Raw genomic sequence first — 20,409 nt, 5'->3', positions numbered from 1 at the left:
CCGAGATACGAGCGAACAAAATTTCGTTTTAATTTCTTCGTTTTTTCTTCTTCATTTCGCACACTTCGCAAAATTCGCCATAAAACACGAATACGTGCTCAGATCGGACTGAAATGTGGCACACTTAAAGGGCTTATTAAGGCGGATCTCAGTACCAACTTTGGTAGGAATCCGATGAACATTCACGGAGTTATGACCGATTAGTTTCGTAAAATAAGGTCGAAGGTCTGTCACACCTACAGGGTAAACTCCTTTGAGAGATCAGTTGAAAATTGCTATGTAGATGGAGCAACCATCGTAGGAGTAGGGCCGGACAACATTAATTTTAAAAAAACCATCGTAGGAGTGCCTTTTTGTGGTTTGAAAGGAATCGGGACACGGAGATATGACACAAAACCCGACCTGTGTCAAAATTACGCGATCGATCTTTATGAATAAAAAAACTATTAGTTTTCGTGTCTATCAGGCCGCTTAGAGCAATGAGCTGAAAATCAGTATGTAGCTGGAATAATCATCATAGAAAGTCCTTGCAGTAGTACAGAAGAATCGGATTACAAACCACTGAGTTATGATTCGAAAGGCAACTACGTGTAGTAAATGCGAGATCGAGATACTCTAATAGAACAGTCACCTTAATAAAGCATTCAGCTGCATTTATAATTTACTCGATTATATTACATTGCAAGTTATTCTGTAGGGAATTCAGCTACAAAAAAGTCGCCCTGTAGTCAGATCAGCCAGAAGAAGGTACCTAATAGAGAGTTCAGCTACAAAGAAACCATGTTGTAGAGAGTTCAGCTCAAACAAATTGCCCTGTAGAGAGATCAGCTAGAAGAAGTTACCTTGTAGAGAGTTCAGTTACAAAGAAACAATCATGCAAAGAGTTCAGCTGCAAACAAATCACCCAGTAGAAAGTTCCGCTATGAACAGATCACACTGTAGAGAGTTCAGTTAGAAACAAGTCATCTTGTAGAGAGATCAGCTTGAAGAAGTCACCTTGTAGAGAGATCAGTTACAAAGAAACCACCATGTAGAGAGTTCAGCTACAAACAAATCACCCTGTAGAGAGTTCAGTTACAAAGAAACCACCATGTAGAGAGTTCAGCTGCAAAAAAATCAATCACTCTGTAGAGAGTTCAGCTAGAAGAAGTCACCTTGTAGAAAGTTCAGCTGCAAATAAATCACCCTGTAGAGAATTCAGCTACGAACAAATCACCCTGTAGAAAGATCAGCTAGAAGAAGTTACCTTGTAGAGAGTTCAGCTACAAAGGAACCACCATGTAGAGAGTTCAGCTGCAAACAAATTACCTGTAGAGAGTTCAGCTACAAACAAATCACCCTGTAGAGAGATCAGCTAGAAGAAGTCACCTTGTAAAGAGTTCAGCTATAAAGAAACCACCATGTAGAGAATTCAGCTGCAAACAAACACCCTGTAGAGAACTCAGCTACAACAAATCGCCCTGTAGAAAGATCAGCTAGAAGAAGTTACCTTGTAGGGATTTCAGCTACAAACAAATCACCCTGTAGAGAGTTCAGCTACAAAGAAATCATCATGTAGAGAGTTCAGCTGCAAACAAATCATCCTGTAGAGAGTTCAGCTATGAAAAGATCACGCTGTAGAGAGTTCAGCTAGAAGAAGTCACCTTTCAGAGAGTTCAGCTACAAAGCGACCACCATGTAGAGAGTTCAGCTGCAAACACATCACCCTGTAGAGAATTCAGCTACAAACAAATCGCCCTGTAGAGAGACCAGCTAGAAACAAGTCACCCTGTAGACAGATCAGCTAGAAGAAGTTACCTTGTAGAGAGTTCAGCTACAAAGGAACCACCATGTAGAGAGTTCAGCTGCAAACAAATCACCTGTAGAGAGTTCATCTAGAAACAAGTCACCCTGTAGAGAGATCAGCTAGAAACAAGTCACCCTGTAGAGAGTTCAGCTAAAAGAAGTCACATTGTAGAGAGTTCAGCTACAAAGAAACTACCATGTAGAGAGTTCAGCTGCAAACAAACACCCTGTAGAGAACTCAGCTACAAACAAATCGCCCTGTAGATAGATCAGCTAGAAGAAGTTACCTTGTAGATCGTTCAGCTACAAACAAATCACCCTGTAGACAGATCAGCTAGAAGAAGTTACCTTGTAGAGAGTTCAGCTACAAAGGAACCACCATGTAGAGAGTTCAGCTGCAAACAAATCACCTGTAGAGAGTTCATCTAGAAACAAGTCACCCTGTAGAGAGATCAGCTAGAAACAAGTCACCCTGTAGAGAGTTCAGCTAAAAGAAGTCACATTGTAGAGAGTTCAGCTACAAAGAAACTACCATGTAGAGAGTTCAGCTGCAAACAAACACCCTGTAGAGAACTCAGCTACAAACAAATCGCCCTGTAGATAGATCAGCTAGAAGAAGTTACCTTGTAGGGAGTTCAGCTACAAACAAATCACCCTGTAGAGAGTTCAGCTACAAAGAAATCATCATGTAGAGAGTTCAGCTGCAAACAAATCATCCTGTAGAGAGTTCAGCTATGCAAAGATCACCCTGTAGAGAGTTCAGCTAGAAGAAGTCACCTTTTAGAGAGTTCAGCCACAAAGCAACCACCATGTAGAGAGTTCAGCTGCAAAAAAAATCAATCACTCTGTAGAGAGTTCAGCTAGAAGAAGTCACTTTGTAGAGAGTTCAGCTGCAAATAAATCACCCTGTAGAGAATTCAGCTACAAACAAATCACCCTGTAGAAAGATCAGCTAGAAGAAGTTACCTTGTAGAGAGTTCAGCTACAAAGAAACCACCATGTAGAGAGTTCAGCTGCAAACAAATCACCTGTAGAGAGTTCAGCTAGAAACAAGTCACCCTGTAGAGAGATCAGCTAGAAACAAGTCACCCTGTAGAGAGTTCAGCTAGAAGAAGTCACATTATAGAGAGTTCAGCTACAATGAAACTCCCATGTAGAGAGTTCAGCTGCAAACAAATCACCCTGTAGAGAACTCAGCTACAAACAAATATGCCCTGTAAAAAGATCAGCTAGAAGAAGTTTCCTTGTAGAGAGTTCAGCTACAACGAAACCACCATGTAGAGAGTTCAGCTACAAACAAATCAAGTGTAGAGAGTTCAGCTAGACACAAGTCACCCTGTAGAGAGATCAGCTAGCAACAAGTCACCTTGTAGAGAATTCAGCTAGAAGAAGTCACATTGTAGAGAGTTCAGCTACAAAGAAACTACCATGTAGAGAGTTCAGCTGCAAACAAATCACCCTGTAGAAAGTTCAGCTATGAACAGATCACCCTGTTGAGAGTTCAGTTAGAAACAAGTCATCCTGTAGAGAGATCACCTAGAAGTATCACCTTGTAGAGAGTTTAGCTACAAACAAATCACTTGTAGAGAGATCAGCTAGAAGAAGTCACCTTGTAGAGAGTTCAGCTATAAAGAAACCACCATGTAGAGAATTCAGCTGCAAACAAACACCCTGTAGAGAACTCAGCTACAAACAAATCGCGCTGTAGAAAGATCAGCTAGAAGAAGTTACCTTGTAGGGATTTCAGCTACAAACAAATCACCCTGTAGAGAGTTCAGCTACAAAGAAATCATCATGTAGAGAGTTCAGCTGCAAACAAATCATCCTGTAGAGAGTTCAGCTATGAAAAGATCAAGCTGTAGAGAGTTCAGCTAGAAGAAGTCACCTTTTAGAGAGTTCAGCTACAAAGCGACCACCATGTAGAGAGTTCAGCTGCAAACACATCACCCTGTAGAGAATTCAGCTACAAACAAATCGCCCTGTAGAGAGACCAGCTAGAAACAAGTCACCCTGTAGACAGATCAGCTAGAAGAAGTTACCTTGTAGAGAGTTCAGCTGCAAACAAATCACCCTGTAGAGATTTTTTCAACTACAAACAGATAACCCTGCAGAGAGTTCAGCTAGGGTCAAGTCACCCTGTAGAGAGAATACTGTAAAGTGTTCATCTACGTACAAGCAGATCACCTTGTAGAGAGTTCAGCTACATTTCAAGTCACCCAGTAGAGAGATCAGCTGCAAATTATCCTGTGGGGATTAATTGACATGTAATAAATATATGCTCTCTTTTTATATTATGAACTCTTGATATATGCATTATATATATAATTTGTACATTTACTGATAAAATCAGAATGAGTTAAAGTATTTATATAATCTGCTTCATCTTTTTCTTTTTCCTGTGGTAAAGAAAAATATATAGGTTAAAAAGCCCCAAAGCTGGCCATAGGCCGGCTTTGGGGTATACAAATACAAAAGAAGTGAAATCTAATCAAAAACAGCCAAGCTGTAAAAAAAGGAGCGCGGTCCTTGAAAAGGCTATGGTGAAAAAAGATGTGAAATCCAAGGTGGTGGCCAAGAAATGGCTGTGATGGTAGGTTAATGGAAAAAATTTTAATAACGACAATTCAGGTGAATTTTGTGCCAATTGACCAAGCGGCACCAAATTCACCTGAATTGTTGTTATTAAAATTTTTACCATTAACCTACCATCACAGCCATTTCTTGGCCGCCACCTTGGATTTCACATCTTTTTCACCATAGCCTTTTCAAGGGCCGCACTCCTTGTTTTACAGCTTGGCTGTTTTTGATTAGATATATATATCTTTAAAACTGTAATTAGATAGCTGGGTCATTCCATGTCAAATCAACATGGAATTTAGTGTCACCCTTTTTAAGTGTGTGGCTACAATGAAAAAGGACACCCTGAAGATAATGTGTGGTCAACTTGATAACCTGGACACTTGTTTATGGTCCGGCATACATACATTGAATCCCAGACACTTCTGATCTTTCTAATACTAACATTAAATTTTTCATGGTTGCAATTATAGTAAAGTTTCATTGTGTGTACAGTAGGGATCTGCAACACATATCGATACGGCAATATATCGATACAGCAAAAAGTATCACGATATGATACCGTACTTAGAAAATATCGATATATCAAAGTTTTCTAGTAGAAACAGTCAGTGGTTGTTCTATACTGTAACAGTGATCTAGATACTCAAATAGAAGCCTCTCTATTTACCTGTGCTTAAAAATGCAACGTTATGAGAAGCCATACAAATGTTCGTGTGCTAGTGCTGCTTTTAACACCTGTTATGGCTAAAATATTCTTACCCAGATCTTCTAAATGTTTACACTTCAAGTATAAAGAACTGCACCACTAAGCAGTAAACGATCTGCTGATACTAGTAATCTTGACAACTCATCAAAATGTGGAGTAATCCGGACAAGCCTTTGTGGGAGAATGCATAAAATGTTTGTGGTAGCTAATTGTCTGGGTGGTGTAATAGAGGAAGGTAGAGATGTGCTTTCATACTAAACACACTAGCTATTTGTCATACTGTAGTTTATCATCACTCACTGAATAAACTAAGAACACAGTAAATGTAGAATCAGTGTTGGCTCTTTAAGGTACAGATAAATTGGATATTGTTACACCTATTAGCTAATATGCCAGTCATAACTAGTCATGACCACTTCATTATAGTACCATGATACAGTATCGTATAGAACAGTTTATTGGTGGTGATACGCGATACACAAAATGTAATGTATCACAGAACACTAGAACAGTATCTAATTCAAAACAGCCAAGCTGTAAAAAGAGTGCGGCCCTCAAAAAGGCTATGGTGAAAAAAGATGTGAAATCCAAGGTGGCGGTCAAGAAATGGCTGTGATGGTAGGTTAATGGTAAAAATTTTAATAACGACAATTCAGGTGAATTTTGGTGCTGCTTGGTCTTGGCACAAAATTCAACTAAATTGTCATTATTAAAATTTTTACCATTAACCTACCATCACAGCCATTTCTTGGCCGCCACCTTGGATTTCACATCTTTTTTCACCATAGCCTTTTTGAGGGCTGCACTCTTTTTTTACAGCTTGGCTGTTTTGGATTAGATTTCACCTTTTTTTGCATTTGTATACCCGGACTTTTTAACCTATCTTATTTTACCACAGGAAGAAGAAAAGATGAAGCAGATGTTACATACTTTAAATATTTCTAATTTTATCGGTAAATGTACAATTTATATATATATATATATATAATTCGTATATTTATTACAGAACTCTCTACATGGTTGTTTCTTTGTAACTGAACACTCTAAAAGGTGACTTCTTCTAGCTGATGTCTCTACAGGGTCACTTGTTTGTAGTTGAACTCTGGTTTCTTTGTAGCTGAACTCTCTACAAGGTAACTTCTTCTAGCTGATGTCTCTACAGGGTCACTAGTTTGTAGCTGAACTCTCTACATAGTCACTTCTTTTAGCTGATCTTTCTACAGGGTGATTTGTTTGTAGCTGAACTCTCTACAAGGTAACTTCTTCTAGCTGATCTCTGTACAGGGTGAATTGTTTGTAGTTAAACTCTCTACAAGATAAATTCTTCTAGCTGATCTCTCTACAGGGTGATTTTTTTGTAGCTGAACTCTCTACAGGTGGTATGTTTGCAGCTGAACTCTCTACATGATAGTTTCTTTGTAGCTGAACTCTCTACAAGGTAACTTCTTCTAGCTGATCTCTCTACAGGGTGACTTGTTTGTAGTTGATCTCTCTACAGGGTGATTTGTTTGTAGCTGAACTCTCTACATGGTAGTTTCTTTGTGGCTGAACTCTCTACAAGGTGACTTCTTCTAGCTGAACTACCTCTTTCCGTAGTTGAACTCCCTACAAGGTAACTTCTTCTAGCTGATCTATCTACGGAGTGATCTGTTTGTTACTGAACTCTCTACAGGGTGATTTGTTTGTAGCTGATCTATATGCAGGTTACTTATTTCTAGCTGATCTCTTGAATTCTCTTCAGGGTAGGGACCCGCCGATTATGCTCATAATTTCACCTATTATGCTACGCTGCACTGCTCAAAAATTTACCTATTATGCTTAAAGTTATGCTCAATACTTACCTATTATGCTCAAATTATGCCCAATTATTTATGCCTCAGTTCTCATGCTCTGCTAATAATTTCCATTTTACGGATAAATCAATAAGTGGCTGAAGCACAAACGTACTTGTCAAAATGTATATCACAGAAAAGATCGATATACTCTAATAGAACAGTCAGCTATGTGATTGTTCTATTAGAGTTACTGACTGTTCTATTAGAATATATCGATCTTTCTGTGATAGCTATTTTGATAAGCAAGAATTCATACTATTACACAAATATTCTTCCAATTATGCTAGCATTATGCTCAATGCTTTCAGGCACCTATTATGCTCATGATTATGCCAGCATAATTGGCGGGTCCCTACTTCAGGATGACTGCTCTGTTAGGATGACTGCTCTATTAGAGTATCTCGATCTCACACTTGCTACACCAAGTTGGATTTTGTGTTATATATAACTCCGTGGCTTTAGGTCTAATTCTTCTACACCATTGAAGAGCCTTTCTAAGATGATTACTCCATCTGTACAGCGAATTTCAAAGCATTACCCCAAGCGGTTTTTCTGGTAGGCGTGACAAGTAGTCGACTGCATAATTGTTACACACTGTTGGTTTTTTCATTGTATCTTCCTGGTTTTTAGCTCGATTTCTTTCAAACCACAAAAGGTTTGAGGTTCAATAGTTTACCTATTCACCCAACAATTTTCAGCTTCTTCCCATAAGCGGTTCACCCTATAGGCAACATATTGGTGTTATTTTTCGTAAATAATTGATAATAACTCTTTGCCTGTTTATTGTATTCCAACCAAAGTTGGTACCGAGATGCGCCTTTATACCCCCCTTCTCTGTGCCTAAGTTCAAGGTAATCGGATATAGCAATTGTGTTTTATAGCAGGTTTTGTCAGTGTACGAAAAGAGGAAGAAAAATAAGAAAAAAACCAAAGAAACTAAGCCAGTTTGTGAAGTCGCATATCTCGGGAACACTTGAAGTGATTTCGCTCAAATTTGGAATGTGTAGTACTGAAATTGAAGGGAGTGTCCACAGCAAAAATCGTCTTGTTTGATCAAGGCAGCACAGAGTTACGAAGGTGTGACAATTGCATTTTTGTTTTTCCTGTCAATATACTCACGGGTGTTGCGCGCCAGCTTCTTGGGTCGCACGACACACTATCATGTGTCTTGATACTTGTAAATCAGTGTGTGAAAGAAATTATTGCAATTATCTTTTAAAAGTATTTTGCATCTATGCACACTTTGAAGATAAGTATTAACTTCATACAAATGCACATGTAAAATTTATGGCATTGGTTAATATATTTATCTCCTTTGCATGAATACAGAACTTGTATTTTCTACTATTCCAGGTGTGCATGAGTGTAATACTTTTCAACATTTTTTTAAAACTGCTATTGCGTTTATTTTCAGTAATTGAGTTACAAGTAATGTACATATTTCATGGAGCCTGGGGCCATGATAAAATGTTCATTATTAGAAATGCTATAGGAGTGGACCAAGTGCATGTGTACAATTAAATGGGACTGTGAACGAGTATCCTAAGTCTCCTACTGTTCAGGGTGTCCTATTTGAGGAGTTCTACTGTATCAATGCACCTATGTATTTAACTTAAACACTATAGTGGGAATAAGCCAATGTAAATGCATTGTGGTGAGATTTTACTTAAAAGAAAGTAAAATTCTCACATGTTCTGGACACATTGTGGGTTTTATTTTGAAGTTCACCTGTTTATCAGGACCATTTTTGGATCCGTCAGACAGGGTGACTGCATTGGATCTATATAGCATTAATGTCCAACTGAAGAAATGAGAATTAACAGTAGTGGTCCTTTAATACAGGTCATTTTGTGACCGGATTTGACAAAACCAGGCTTCCACACACATCCAAATTTACGACTTTGAAGGACCATAATTCAGTATGAAAGTGAGCTATCAGTTTCCAATGTGGACTTGTTATTACATAAAGCAATGAAAGCATTGTGTGAAAATTGTAGGGCAATAGCATACTGCATTGTCAAGTTACTAGCAATTAAAGGCGAAGAATTGGATGTGTGTGGAAGCCTGGTTTTGTCAAATCCGGTCACTAATACAGATTGCACTGTACTTGTACACCTCCATTGACTTGTAGTTGGGAGTGGTTATTGGAGGTGTACACTCCCATACAGCAATAATAGAGTACAAAAATTCACTGCATTAAGTAGAATAATTACCAGTCAGGTTGTAAGTGCTTGTGCTTATAGTTTTCAGAGAAAACTTTATTTTTGTACTGTAAAAATAATACTATCTGTTAGGCGCATATAATTAGTAATTATGATATGTTTAACACGGAATCACTACATTATAATAGAGTAGTTTGTGCCCACCACACCAATGTATAAGAATACTTGACTCCATTTCTGGGTGAAATCCTTCATCATTAACAAGAATATTGCAGTCCAGAAAGTTGATTTGCTGTATACGTAGTGAAAGAAGACCTCAAGGGAGACATAAGCACTCGATGAGAAATTAATTTTGCAGTACTTCCAGCTTTTCTTCCCGTGTGTAGCATTGACACATGTTGAGCCTCACATTGGGCCATGTGAGCTTATCAGGTGTGTCAAAGCATATATACAACATGTGTGGATGCCATTTTGGGGGCATAATTTTTGAGTTCTGAGACAGTATTTTAGACAAGTTAGAGATGCTGATAATAGCTGGGTCATTCCATGTCAAATCAACAAGGAAATTAGGGTCACCTCTTGGATTTTGACAAAACTTGGTGTGTGCTTGTAGTATCTGTGGTGCTCATCACCCATACAAATTTTAAAACACCAAATGGTTTCTGATTTATGAACACAATATTTTGAATAATTCATGAAACTTTGGTCCATCGTAAGGTACAAAATCGATTGTAACTTTGTACTGTGTTAATATTTCAAAAGATAATTTTCACCAATTGAAGACTGTTGATTGACCTTTCAAGTGATGTATAAATTATGAGATATCACCTTAATAAAAGTGCTTAGTTGAAAACGTGATTTTAATACTTCAAAAATCTTTGGGTTTTTTTTAGTGAATAATCATTGGGTCATTTGATAAAATTTTTGTTGTGTGGTTTCAAGAGATATACCATAGAGTTGGGTTGTTAAACGCATGTGTCTATTAAGTACATATTATTTATTAAGCACATACGTGTTTCTTGTGATTAACCATGGCTGCTCTTTGACACGCCCCATCATATCTGTGTTGGTACCACCCATACAGATGTAGAGACTAGAGAGGTTATTGCCAACATAGATCACTCACATGATGTTGTCATAACTGCACTTTTATAAAGCTCTGCAGGTACATAAGTTCAGTTAGCCAACTTATAAAGTACTTTTTAAATGCAATACTGTTCTCATTAGTACAAATATTGTGTTGTGTAAGTCTTGCTGTAAGTCTGTAACACATTTTAATAATCAGTGATAAATAATAATTATTATAGTTTGAATAGATTACAGAACATATAAAAGTATATTGTTATATTAGATACAGCAATTTATCATAGATGCAAGACACTGAGAACATGAATTGGGAACAGAAAGTAGTTAAATAGCCTGAATAGCTTGAAATTCATAGAAGTTTCATTTTGATCACTTATTAAAGTATGCAATAAAGCGCAAATTAATTTTTACTTCGATTCTGAGCGATATTATAACTGAGAGGTAGTGCATAATAGGATGCAATGCAAGGAAAAGGAACTCCAATTTTTAGTCTCCTAAATTTAAGTCCAGCTCATAAACAGTCTCTGTTTTAGTGCACTGATGTAGGCTAGGTGTCAATGTATCTGTATTTGGCTTAATGTGAACTCAATGTGATTTGTGTATTTTTAATTAGGTCCTCCATCTGTTATTGATCCTCCAGTGGACACAATACAAATTGATGATAATGATGTCACATTGATATGTAATACTCTTGCTCTCCCACAACACAACATCACCTGGATGTACCAGAGGATGAGAAGTGATGTTGGTAGAGATATTATCGGTACATCATCATCATCAGATACTAACATGAAATATCTGATCAATAACACTGTTAACACTACTAGTTTTGGTACACTAACTATTACTAACCTCCAATATGATGACAGGGGTATATACACATGTGTAGCAGCTAATGAACATGGTGCTGTTAGTGCTGATGCTATGGTGAATGTACATGGTAAGGATTATTTAATATGGTGTTAACTTTCTTCATGTACAACACTATTATAGTCAAGCCAACAAATCTCACAATATCAGGAGGTGACAGATTTAACATCAGTTTACAAGTTAACTTAACATGTACTGCTATTGGAGTACCATTACCAACTATCATGTGGCAACTTAATGGTAATAATGTTCTTATTGATCCAGACTGTGTTCTTGATTCATACAATGTTAACTCAATGGTGGGGTTAAGTCTAGATGATTGTAGAGTAATTCAAACAGTGGATCTTGTTAATGGTGATACTGTCACTGATTCTCAAGACATCTTAGAGTTAGGAATGTCAAACTTAACTGAACTTGTTGTGGTTAGTAATTTGCTGATAAGATCACTTCAACGTAGTGACAATGGAAGTTACACTTGTAATGTTACTAATACACTACCACAAACTGACACTATATCAGTTGTGAGTGGTCCTACTCCTGTTACTGTACTAGGTAAGATAACTGGATATTGTGTTTAATATACCTGTATATTTCAGAGCGGCCTGATCCAATACAAAATGTCACTGTTGTGGGTTATGGTAGTCGATGGGTATACCTACAATGGGATATCCCATACGATGGAAATAATGATATTATGGGATACAATGTATATATCAGATTTGTGGACACTAATTCAGACTTCACACTAGTAGTGACATCATCTAGTATGGGAAAGAGACAAGCTAACATGTTTACCACTACTACTAACAGTTATAATGTGACTGAGCAGATTCTACCTTTTATGAGGTACCAGTTTGCTGTAGTAGCTTGTAATGAGTTAGGATGTGGAGATTTGGAGTTAGCGGGAGCATCAACAATAAATCGTACCCTACCTGAAGGTTAGGATAATAACTTTAAGTTATTGATCAGATAGTTTGTGTGTTCTGCTTATTTAGGGGCACCTGATACTCCACCTGTTGACTGTTCAGCCACTGCTGTTACCTCCACTTCTATTAGGATCACTTGGTCACCTCCTGTTATACCTAATGGTATTATTACTGACTATAGTGTGTCTTATGTTCCTGGTCAGTCACTGTCCACTGCTGACTATTCTACTGATGGAAATGTCAGTATTAATATTGGTAACAATGACACTAACACTATTGTGACTGATCTGAGAATAGTTACCAGTTATACTATTGCTCTAGCAGCACATACTGTAGTAGGAATTGGACCATATTCTAACCCAATGGAGTGTGTAGTGCAGACACTGGAGGATGGTGAGTGTGTATCAAGTCATTGTATTGATAATATCCTATACACAGTTCCTGATGGTCCACCATTAAGTGTTACACTATCATCTCCCACATCTACTTCTATTGCTGTAAGGTGGCAACTTCCTGATCCACTAGTAAGGAATGGCATCATCACTAAACATCAACTCAACTATACTGAAGTGTCTCAGCCACTCAACTGGACTACTGTATCACTTGATGGTGATACTTCTTATGTGATAGAAGGCTTGGAAATATTCACCAGGTATTATGTATCAGTTAGTGCTGGTACTCAAATTGATGGGTATGGACCATTCTCTGATCCAGTGATGATACGAACAGGTAGAGCATTATTAATCTAGTTTTGTGTTAAATGGATGGGGAACTTACCCACATAATTGTGCATGAATAACAAGCAAAAAGCTTTTTGGAATTATATGGTTGTTACAATGTTTTTTGTTATATTGCAACAAAGAAATGTGCAGTACAGACAGATCAGTTTTGGTCTTTAAAGCCTATGGGATTGAGTATTGTAGCTTGTATGGGAAGTCTTATGGTTGTAGTAATGTAAGCCTACTTACTAATTTTTGGGGATGATAGAATAGGAAAAACATAGCTAGCTAGTTTTAGTTATCAGCTAAACACCAGGGGGGGGGGGGAGGGGACACACAAGGAATAATCCACATCCTTATTCCATTATAATATATCACATCAATGAACTAAACAAAATTTATAAGAAACTCTGAACAGTCACTGCATCCAACACTAAGAATCCTTTCATTTACAAGCACTCATGGCATGGTGCTACAAATGCAACATTGCAACATTTTATTTAGCAGTAACTGTTCTTTGTATATATACCATGTAGATGTGACTGTCTTTGGGAAACCATTGTTGTCACCTACTCACAACTCACTACTCACAAGTATTATGGGTTTAAGGGTTGGCCATTCTAATCTAAAGTGTCTGCTCTATTAGAGTACCTTGACCTTTCAAGTGACAATTTATGCTTACTAGTAATACCTCTACAATTGCAGAAGTAAACAGATGTAAGGTAGATGAAATTCGATGATAACTTCTGGAAATTTTAGGGAATAAGTTGGGGAATAATAACCAAAGAAAAAATTGCTCCAAAGAATGTATACTTCAAAGCATATTCTGTAGGTCCTTAATAGTATACGCATGACTGAAGTAGAAAATGTCCACTAGTATAGCTACAGGTGTAGATGACCTCCCTTGTTTCATTGCTATGGTACATAAACTTTCTAATTCTCCTTACACCTCTTTGTTTAGTTTTTAATAAAATATAGTGAATAAATGCACACCTCATCAAAGGATTGTGCTAGACACATTATAACAATCCATTGAACAACTGAGTGCATGCACAAACTATCAAATACTGAAAACTGATTGGTCATTCCTCTTTGTTTTCAGCTATGTTCCACCATTATACAGCATTACAGATGTATGACAAACACCTCTGCAATCACACCAGTCACTATGGAAAAAGTGACTAACCCCAACTATCATTGACTAAAAGTGAAGTGGCCGTTCCACTTCACTTATATTCTACTTGTTGTACAAATTGCAAACAAAGAACAGTTCAAGAAATGTCTCTGTAATTAATCCATTATCTATTAAAATTATGGATAATTCTCATGATAGCCAGCACTGGAACCTTACTGTGAATCAACACCTATGCAGTAGTGCAGACAAATAATGGGACAAAAGTAGTGTATGTCCATAATATATATACTGTATCTGCTGTAGATGGTGAAAATTGCACATCTCCAGCCTAGAAATGTCAAACAGTAAAGACGCCAAGCCTGTAGTGTACCTTTAGTCGAGTTATATTTGGCTGAAGGCATCAGTCAAATTATTTTAATAATTTTTTTTTGGAAACTTGTTGGAAGGATTTAATTGTGGTCACTCTGTAGGAATTTATAGCTTGGGTATGTGCAACTTGGTGTAAAGAAAATGTGAGGCTGGTTTTTTTGGGTGATTATTTGGACAAGAAAGCCAAACTTTCATTGTCCCTACAATATAGTACTAGCATACTGTATGATACATGCGTTTTTTTTATATACTGCAGTTCCTGCTGGACCATTGAATATTGCAGTTCAGTCAGTCAGTGAAACAGATTTAATTTTAAGCTGGACTGAGCCCATATTAACAGATGAAATGGTTCTTTACTACCAGGTATTATTTTGTTCTATGGTAAAGTTGTTTACTAATGAATAATATCTGTTGAACTAATAAAGGTAATGTACAACCAAACCTTACAAGTAGCTATAAGGCAAATTAATATCACTTCTAGAAAATGCACATAAATTTCAACACATCAATTTTCATTTCTTGATAAGTATGAAAGCGAGTTCTCTACAGGGTAGCTTATTATACATGGCTAAATACTCTACAGGGTAACTTATTTGTAGCTGAACTTTACCAGCATTCATACATATTTTGTATGGCACTGCAGGGAGATTACCACTCATTTGTGCAGTGCTTTACAGGGTGATTTGTTTGTAACTGAATTCTCTACAGTTAAATGTCTTTGCAGCTGAACTGTCTACTACGTGACTTGTTGTATGCATAGCCAAGCTTCTACAGGGTGACTTATAACATTGTTATAGAATTGTCAGTGTCTGGACTCTCTACAGGGTGACTTGTATCCTCTACAAGGTGACTTGTTAATGGTTGAACTTTCTACAAGATAAATAGAGCAATCCGCTGTAGATAGTTCAGCTGTGTAACAAGTCACTCTGTAGAGAGTTCAGCAACTGAAGAAGTCAAGAGTTCAAGTCACCCTGTAGCAATACAACAAGTCACCCTGTTGATAATGTTACAAGTCACTTCTTAGAGAGTTCAGTACGTAACCGAACTCTCTTCAGCGTGACTTGTTACATAGCTGAACTCTGTACACGGTGACTTGTTTGTGGCTGAACTCTCTACTAGCCATCTTGTTATGCAGCTGAATGCTCTACAGGGTCACTTGTAATGTAGCTGAACTCTCTACTGGGCGACTTTTAATGTATATATATATATACAAACCTGAGATATAAAGTGTTGCTATCACTGGTGACTCCCTAGCTGTACCCATGACAAATTAAACTAGCTCTATTCAAGATAAAGACAAACATCTACTCTAATAGAGCAGTCAACCACTTTAATAAAAAAGTCAAATTTATATCAAGATCACGGTAGTGAGTCGCGAGGCCAGGAAGCACAACAAAGCGCGCGCCCACAATAATAAAAACGCGACCACTACTGTGAGTCATTTACATGAGAGATCGATTACGCAATCCTTTAAAATCCACATGGCGAAATCTCGGCCTTACTAAAAGACTCCACCTCAAAACCAGTGGGAATGTAACCTTTGTATAATGAGTAACTACCACATGAAAAGTCAGGCAAATTGTTGCAATAGTTTGTTCCATCGCCCACCCATTTACAATCCATTAATTAAATTATTTATTCAAATGTGCATCGTTCTTTTTTTCATTTTCTTCGTCATCGCATCCCATTGGGGCGATTTTCTTTCAACTATGAAGTCATACTGTAAAAAAGCTGCGGCTATCAGGAGCTTTTTACACAATGTATCTGTACATTTAATTTCGCTAAAAGTTGTTTGTTAGTTTCTGAGATCGCTTTTGTGCTCTTTGAAGATTCAAACTTGCCACCATGACGTCGAGGTGTGAGGCGCCCGCCTTAATTCCCAAACAGCCAGGAAGTGGGCAAGGTCATTACATTAGCCATAGCAAGCTGGCTGATTTGATGGACACTGTGCTGTCAACTCCGGGTTTAATTGTGAGTCCAGTCACTGATTTGTTTTAAATTCGCCACGGTATGCCTCCACTGACTCGTTATAGCGTTACTCCTGTACTCCCCCATGTAGGGACGTACCGGCATATAGCTGTTTCATACCCGCTGTAGTGTTGGGATACAGTTGAAGTAATTTACTGCTACATTACCCATGCACGGCTCTAATCCTGCCCCAGCCACTCAGTACCGGTGAAACTTGAGTGTTCACTACTGAAAAGCCAGCATCAGCGCATCACCTTTCAGTCGCAGCCCCTCATGCAACATGCAACCACCCACAATTATAAAAACTCTTTAATGATAGCATGAATATACTGTAATAGTAAACATTTACATTATGATGATCCCATAAAATTAAAAAAAAATGACTACAATAGCACAAGAAGCCAGATACACTAGTGTTTGGCTATGAAGTACCACCAAGAGTTCATAATATATAGTAGTGGGGTCTTGGTACCACGTATTAATGATTTGTCCATTCACCATAAATTCACCTTCCAACAGTCACAACATCAGTATCCACCCTGCACATACAGAAAGGGATACAGTATATGGTAAGGCACAGCTAACTAAAAACATGTAATCAAATAGTCAGACTAACATGTCAAATATGTATACTGTATTTTCCAAGATCTTGCGGTATACTAAGTGCCAAGCACTAACAATGCGCGCGCATCTGGCAAAGTGAGTCATTGCTGATTCGGTTTCACACATCTTTGTAATGCTGTTTAGCATGATTAATGAACAGTAGAAGACTACCACAAGTTATTGACGGTACAGTATTTGTATCTGTACTGTAAGACCAGCGGTTTAACTCCAAATTTCATAGCTCGCATGCATGCGCATTAGCACATGGCACTTTGTACACCGCAAGATCTTGGAAAAATATAGTAGTGTGTGTGTAGCATTATGTGTGTACATACTATTATTCAAGCTGAGTATGTGTCTGGGCCAGTTCTTCAAATCCAGGACCCTGCCATTGTCCCACAACTAATATGCACTACACACATACACCAACATTCCAATTATACTCACCACATGTTGTAGTTGGACTTCAACAAGTGTACTTTACAAAAGTCTTGATGGTCAGGAGGTCCTACGTAGGTTCCTTGGGTTAATCAGATTGAGGCAGGTCTTGTATGGGAGGAGACAGCAGATAAAAAACACCTATACAACATGAGCATCACATCATTTTATATACATTAAAGTGGGCATCCCACATAGCCATTCCCAAGATGTATTATTCAGCATACTGAAGCTGGTAGCAGTTGATGACCAATTTTGTAATATATTACTTGACTTGTTTTGTGGTTCTCACCTATGTTACATTTTTGACATAACAATTTTTGTTGCTAGGAGACATATAAACTAGGAGGGACTAATGGATATAGCATAATGGTAAACAAGTTACAACAGCAAAGGAAATTTTATAACCAGCAGTGATTGGATAGTTGATAGATAAAGGTAGAAGACAATTTGTAGTTTCTCCAGTCCTTGCTTAAGAATAAGCACATTAGCTGCTATAAGCACAACAAAAGCAAGACAGCCTAACTTTCAACGCAAGGTTTATGATGTAAACTCATTATGCACCTACCAATATGTTGCCCCACCACCCCCCTTGGATGTAAGTGGGGCTTTACAAGAGGAATTGACATGAAACTGCTGCCCCATTATGGGGGACAATCATTCATTAAGCACCCAAGTATTTTTTCTACGCTAAGTCAAATCCCAAGTAAATCCCCACGTTGCTACTGGAGCCAATGGGTGGGGATTTGACACAATAGGTTTGCCCTACCATGGGGCATTTAACATTCAGTTGTGCCCACTATAGCCCCATAATATATGCCCGAAGGGAGGGGTAGTGAGGCAATACATTGATAGATGCATTACAGGGGTAAATAGATTAAGCCTGTACCTTGCGGGCCTAAGCATGTTCCTCTCCTGTTTTGAAAAATATTCTTTTATTGCCTGGCCCAACTGGAGTTTGCCTGACACCTTCAAAAACACAAAAAGCTATCTAAAATGGTTAATTTAGCTTCGACCATTGGCAAACTACAACACTCAACAATTATATCAGAGTATACATAACTCTATATATCTACCCAGTTACTATATAGTAGGGTCCATGGTTATCTCAGATCTGCCATATTATCATCACATCAATCGATTGATGCATAGTAATTATTGTATACTGTATGTACGCATTGAGCTGAGCCCTCAAAAATATTAACTTATTAGTTTTGTAGTATTGACTTACTTGCTAATCATTCAAATGCCTGACACATTATTTATAGCCAAAGATTTCACCATACACTAGAGGAAGCCATAAAAGTATATAGCCTTATAGCCTTTCCTGAACTGCATTTGTCTGCTCTTGACAACTTCGTTGTCATCACCAACCATCTGATTGGTTGAAATGTTGAGAAAAAATCTTCTTTCATTTTTTGCTGTTTTCTCACTAGGGTTCAGCTCAACTTGTTTGCGGTCTGACCCACACAGCTGCTAGAACAAGCCAGCTGCAAGGATCTGGCCTACAAAAGCATATACATATAATCCCAGGAAGTTACTATGGCGTGGGGGATTCCTGTCTAAAATTACGACGGTAATTATATATCCGTTTACAATGACTTATACACATAGGCGGCGGAAAGGGGGGGGCTAGGGGGCTAAAGCCCCCCTTCGGTCTGCTGAGGGGGGCTTAGCCCCCCCTCAGAATGATATCACACCGAAATTATCTTTCTTGAAGACCGTGATAAAGATCGAGATACTCTAATAGAGCAGTCACTCTAATAAAGTAGTCAGTGTGTAGCGAGCTATGTAAGGATTTTTATGTAGTTTATCAGCTAGAAATGGTAGCTGGTGAGGTGGAAAACTCTTGTCAGTTGGTTGTGACCTTTTTCTTTTTTTTTTTTCTTTTTTTTTGGTCTCACCTTACCAAACTATAGAAATAGGTCTGGGTCAGCCCAGCGGAGCCCCCCCTCATATCAACTACTTCCTCCGCCACTGCTTATACACAAACTTACTCGGCAATTCGCTACTGAGAATAGTGTGATGTATTCAGCACCATCATGTCCATTCGAGGTATACATTCAGCTACAACTCGCAGCCGATTCGCCTCCACTTGTTACGCACAGAGACTAGCAACCCACCGCTTCAGGAAGAACCATTAAGATGGTAGTCTCGACTTTGTCACTATCCCCGGTTCTTATTTTCACGTGAAACATCACGCAAAATATCACGTGAGTCCTTGAGGGAAATTTGAACGGTTTGAAAGAAGTTTTCTCTTAGCAAGTCACTTTTAGTAGCGCTTCTAAACACTGAACTTGAAGCTTTTGCTACTGATTTAACTAGCTAATCTGATACTGAAGCTGTTATTATGCATGCATGCATGCAGTGTCTCCTATGTAATATAATAGCCAATCTTCAGTAACTGTATGTTCCCCCATTCAACAAAAAGTAGTGATATCCTGTGCCAAAAACAGCCCAGCTGTAAAAAAAGGCGAGGCCAAGAATGTACAAGTACATGTTCATGGAGTAACTACAACCAAAAGACATGATATCAAACTCTGGCCAAGAAAGCATTTACAGTATAGGCACTTTTGTGCATTCGTTTTCTATATGCTTCACATTATCACATCCAGCTAGCTGTACATGTGTGCTTGCAATATAAACAATACTACTGAGATGATAAAAGATATTACACTGCATTGTTACCAAAACTAATTTAACTAAAAATTTACAATTGGTTTCTACTTGGCCATCTTTTTATTTTAATATGCAGTGCAAAAAGATGGCCAAGTAGAAACCAATTGTAAATTTTTAGTTAAATTAATTTTGGTAACAATGCAGTGTAATATATTTTATCATCTCAGTAGTACTGTTTATATTGCAAGCACACATGTACAGCTAGCTGGATGTGATAATGTGAAGCATATATAACGAATACACAAAAGTGCCTATACTGTAAATGTTTTCTTGGCCAGAGTTTGATATCATGTCTTTTGGTTGTAGTTACTCCATGAACATGTACTTGTACATTCTTGGGCTCGCCTTTTTTTACAGCTGGGCTGTTTTTGGCACACTATCTCTTACAACTGTAAGTAGCTACTGAATTATTTACCTGTAGCAGTACAATGAAGTACTATCTCAGAGATGAAAGTATCTAACTGCCCAAACAGACTGTATATACAAAATCACTTGTGCTGCATAACCACTACCTTGTCTCTTGACAGTTAATAATGAACTATTCTGCT

At 37.9% G+C, this 20,409-nt stretch overlaps 1 protein-coding gene across 1 annotated transcript in view; it reads left to right on the top strand.

Annotated features, from left to right (window-relative positions):
- The window catches only part of LOC136255281 (hemicentin-1-like), a 122,892-nt gene that overhangs the window by 84,810 nt on the left and 17,673 nt on the right, over positions 1-20,409 (top strand). The window contains exons 16-21 of the mRNA XM_066048007.1: positions 10,768-11,094; positions 11,148-11,576; positions 11,621-11,962; positions 12,020-12,343; positions 12,389-12,679; positions 14,430-14,536. Coding sequence (XP_065904079.1) covers positions 10,768-11,094; positions 11,148-11,576; positions 11,621-11,962; positions 12,020-12,343; positions 12,389-12,679; positions 14,430-14,536 — 1,820 coding nt within the window. The remainder of the gene's footprint in view (positions 1-10,767; positions 11,095-11,147; positions 11,577-11,620; positions 11,963-12,019; positions 12,344-12,388; positions 12,680-14,429; positions 14,537-20,409) is intronic.

Source organism: Dysidea avara, chromosome 5 (assembly GCF_963678975.1).
Source record: "Dysidea avara chromosome 5, odDysAvar1.4, whole genome shotgun sequence".
In the NCBI taxonomy this organism is placed as follows: Eukaryota; Metazoa; Porifera; class Demospongiae; order Dictyoceratida; family Dysideidae; genus Dysidea; species Dysidea avara.
This window is presented reverse-complemented; position numbering and strand designations above follow the sequence as displayed.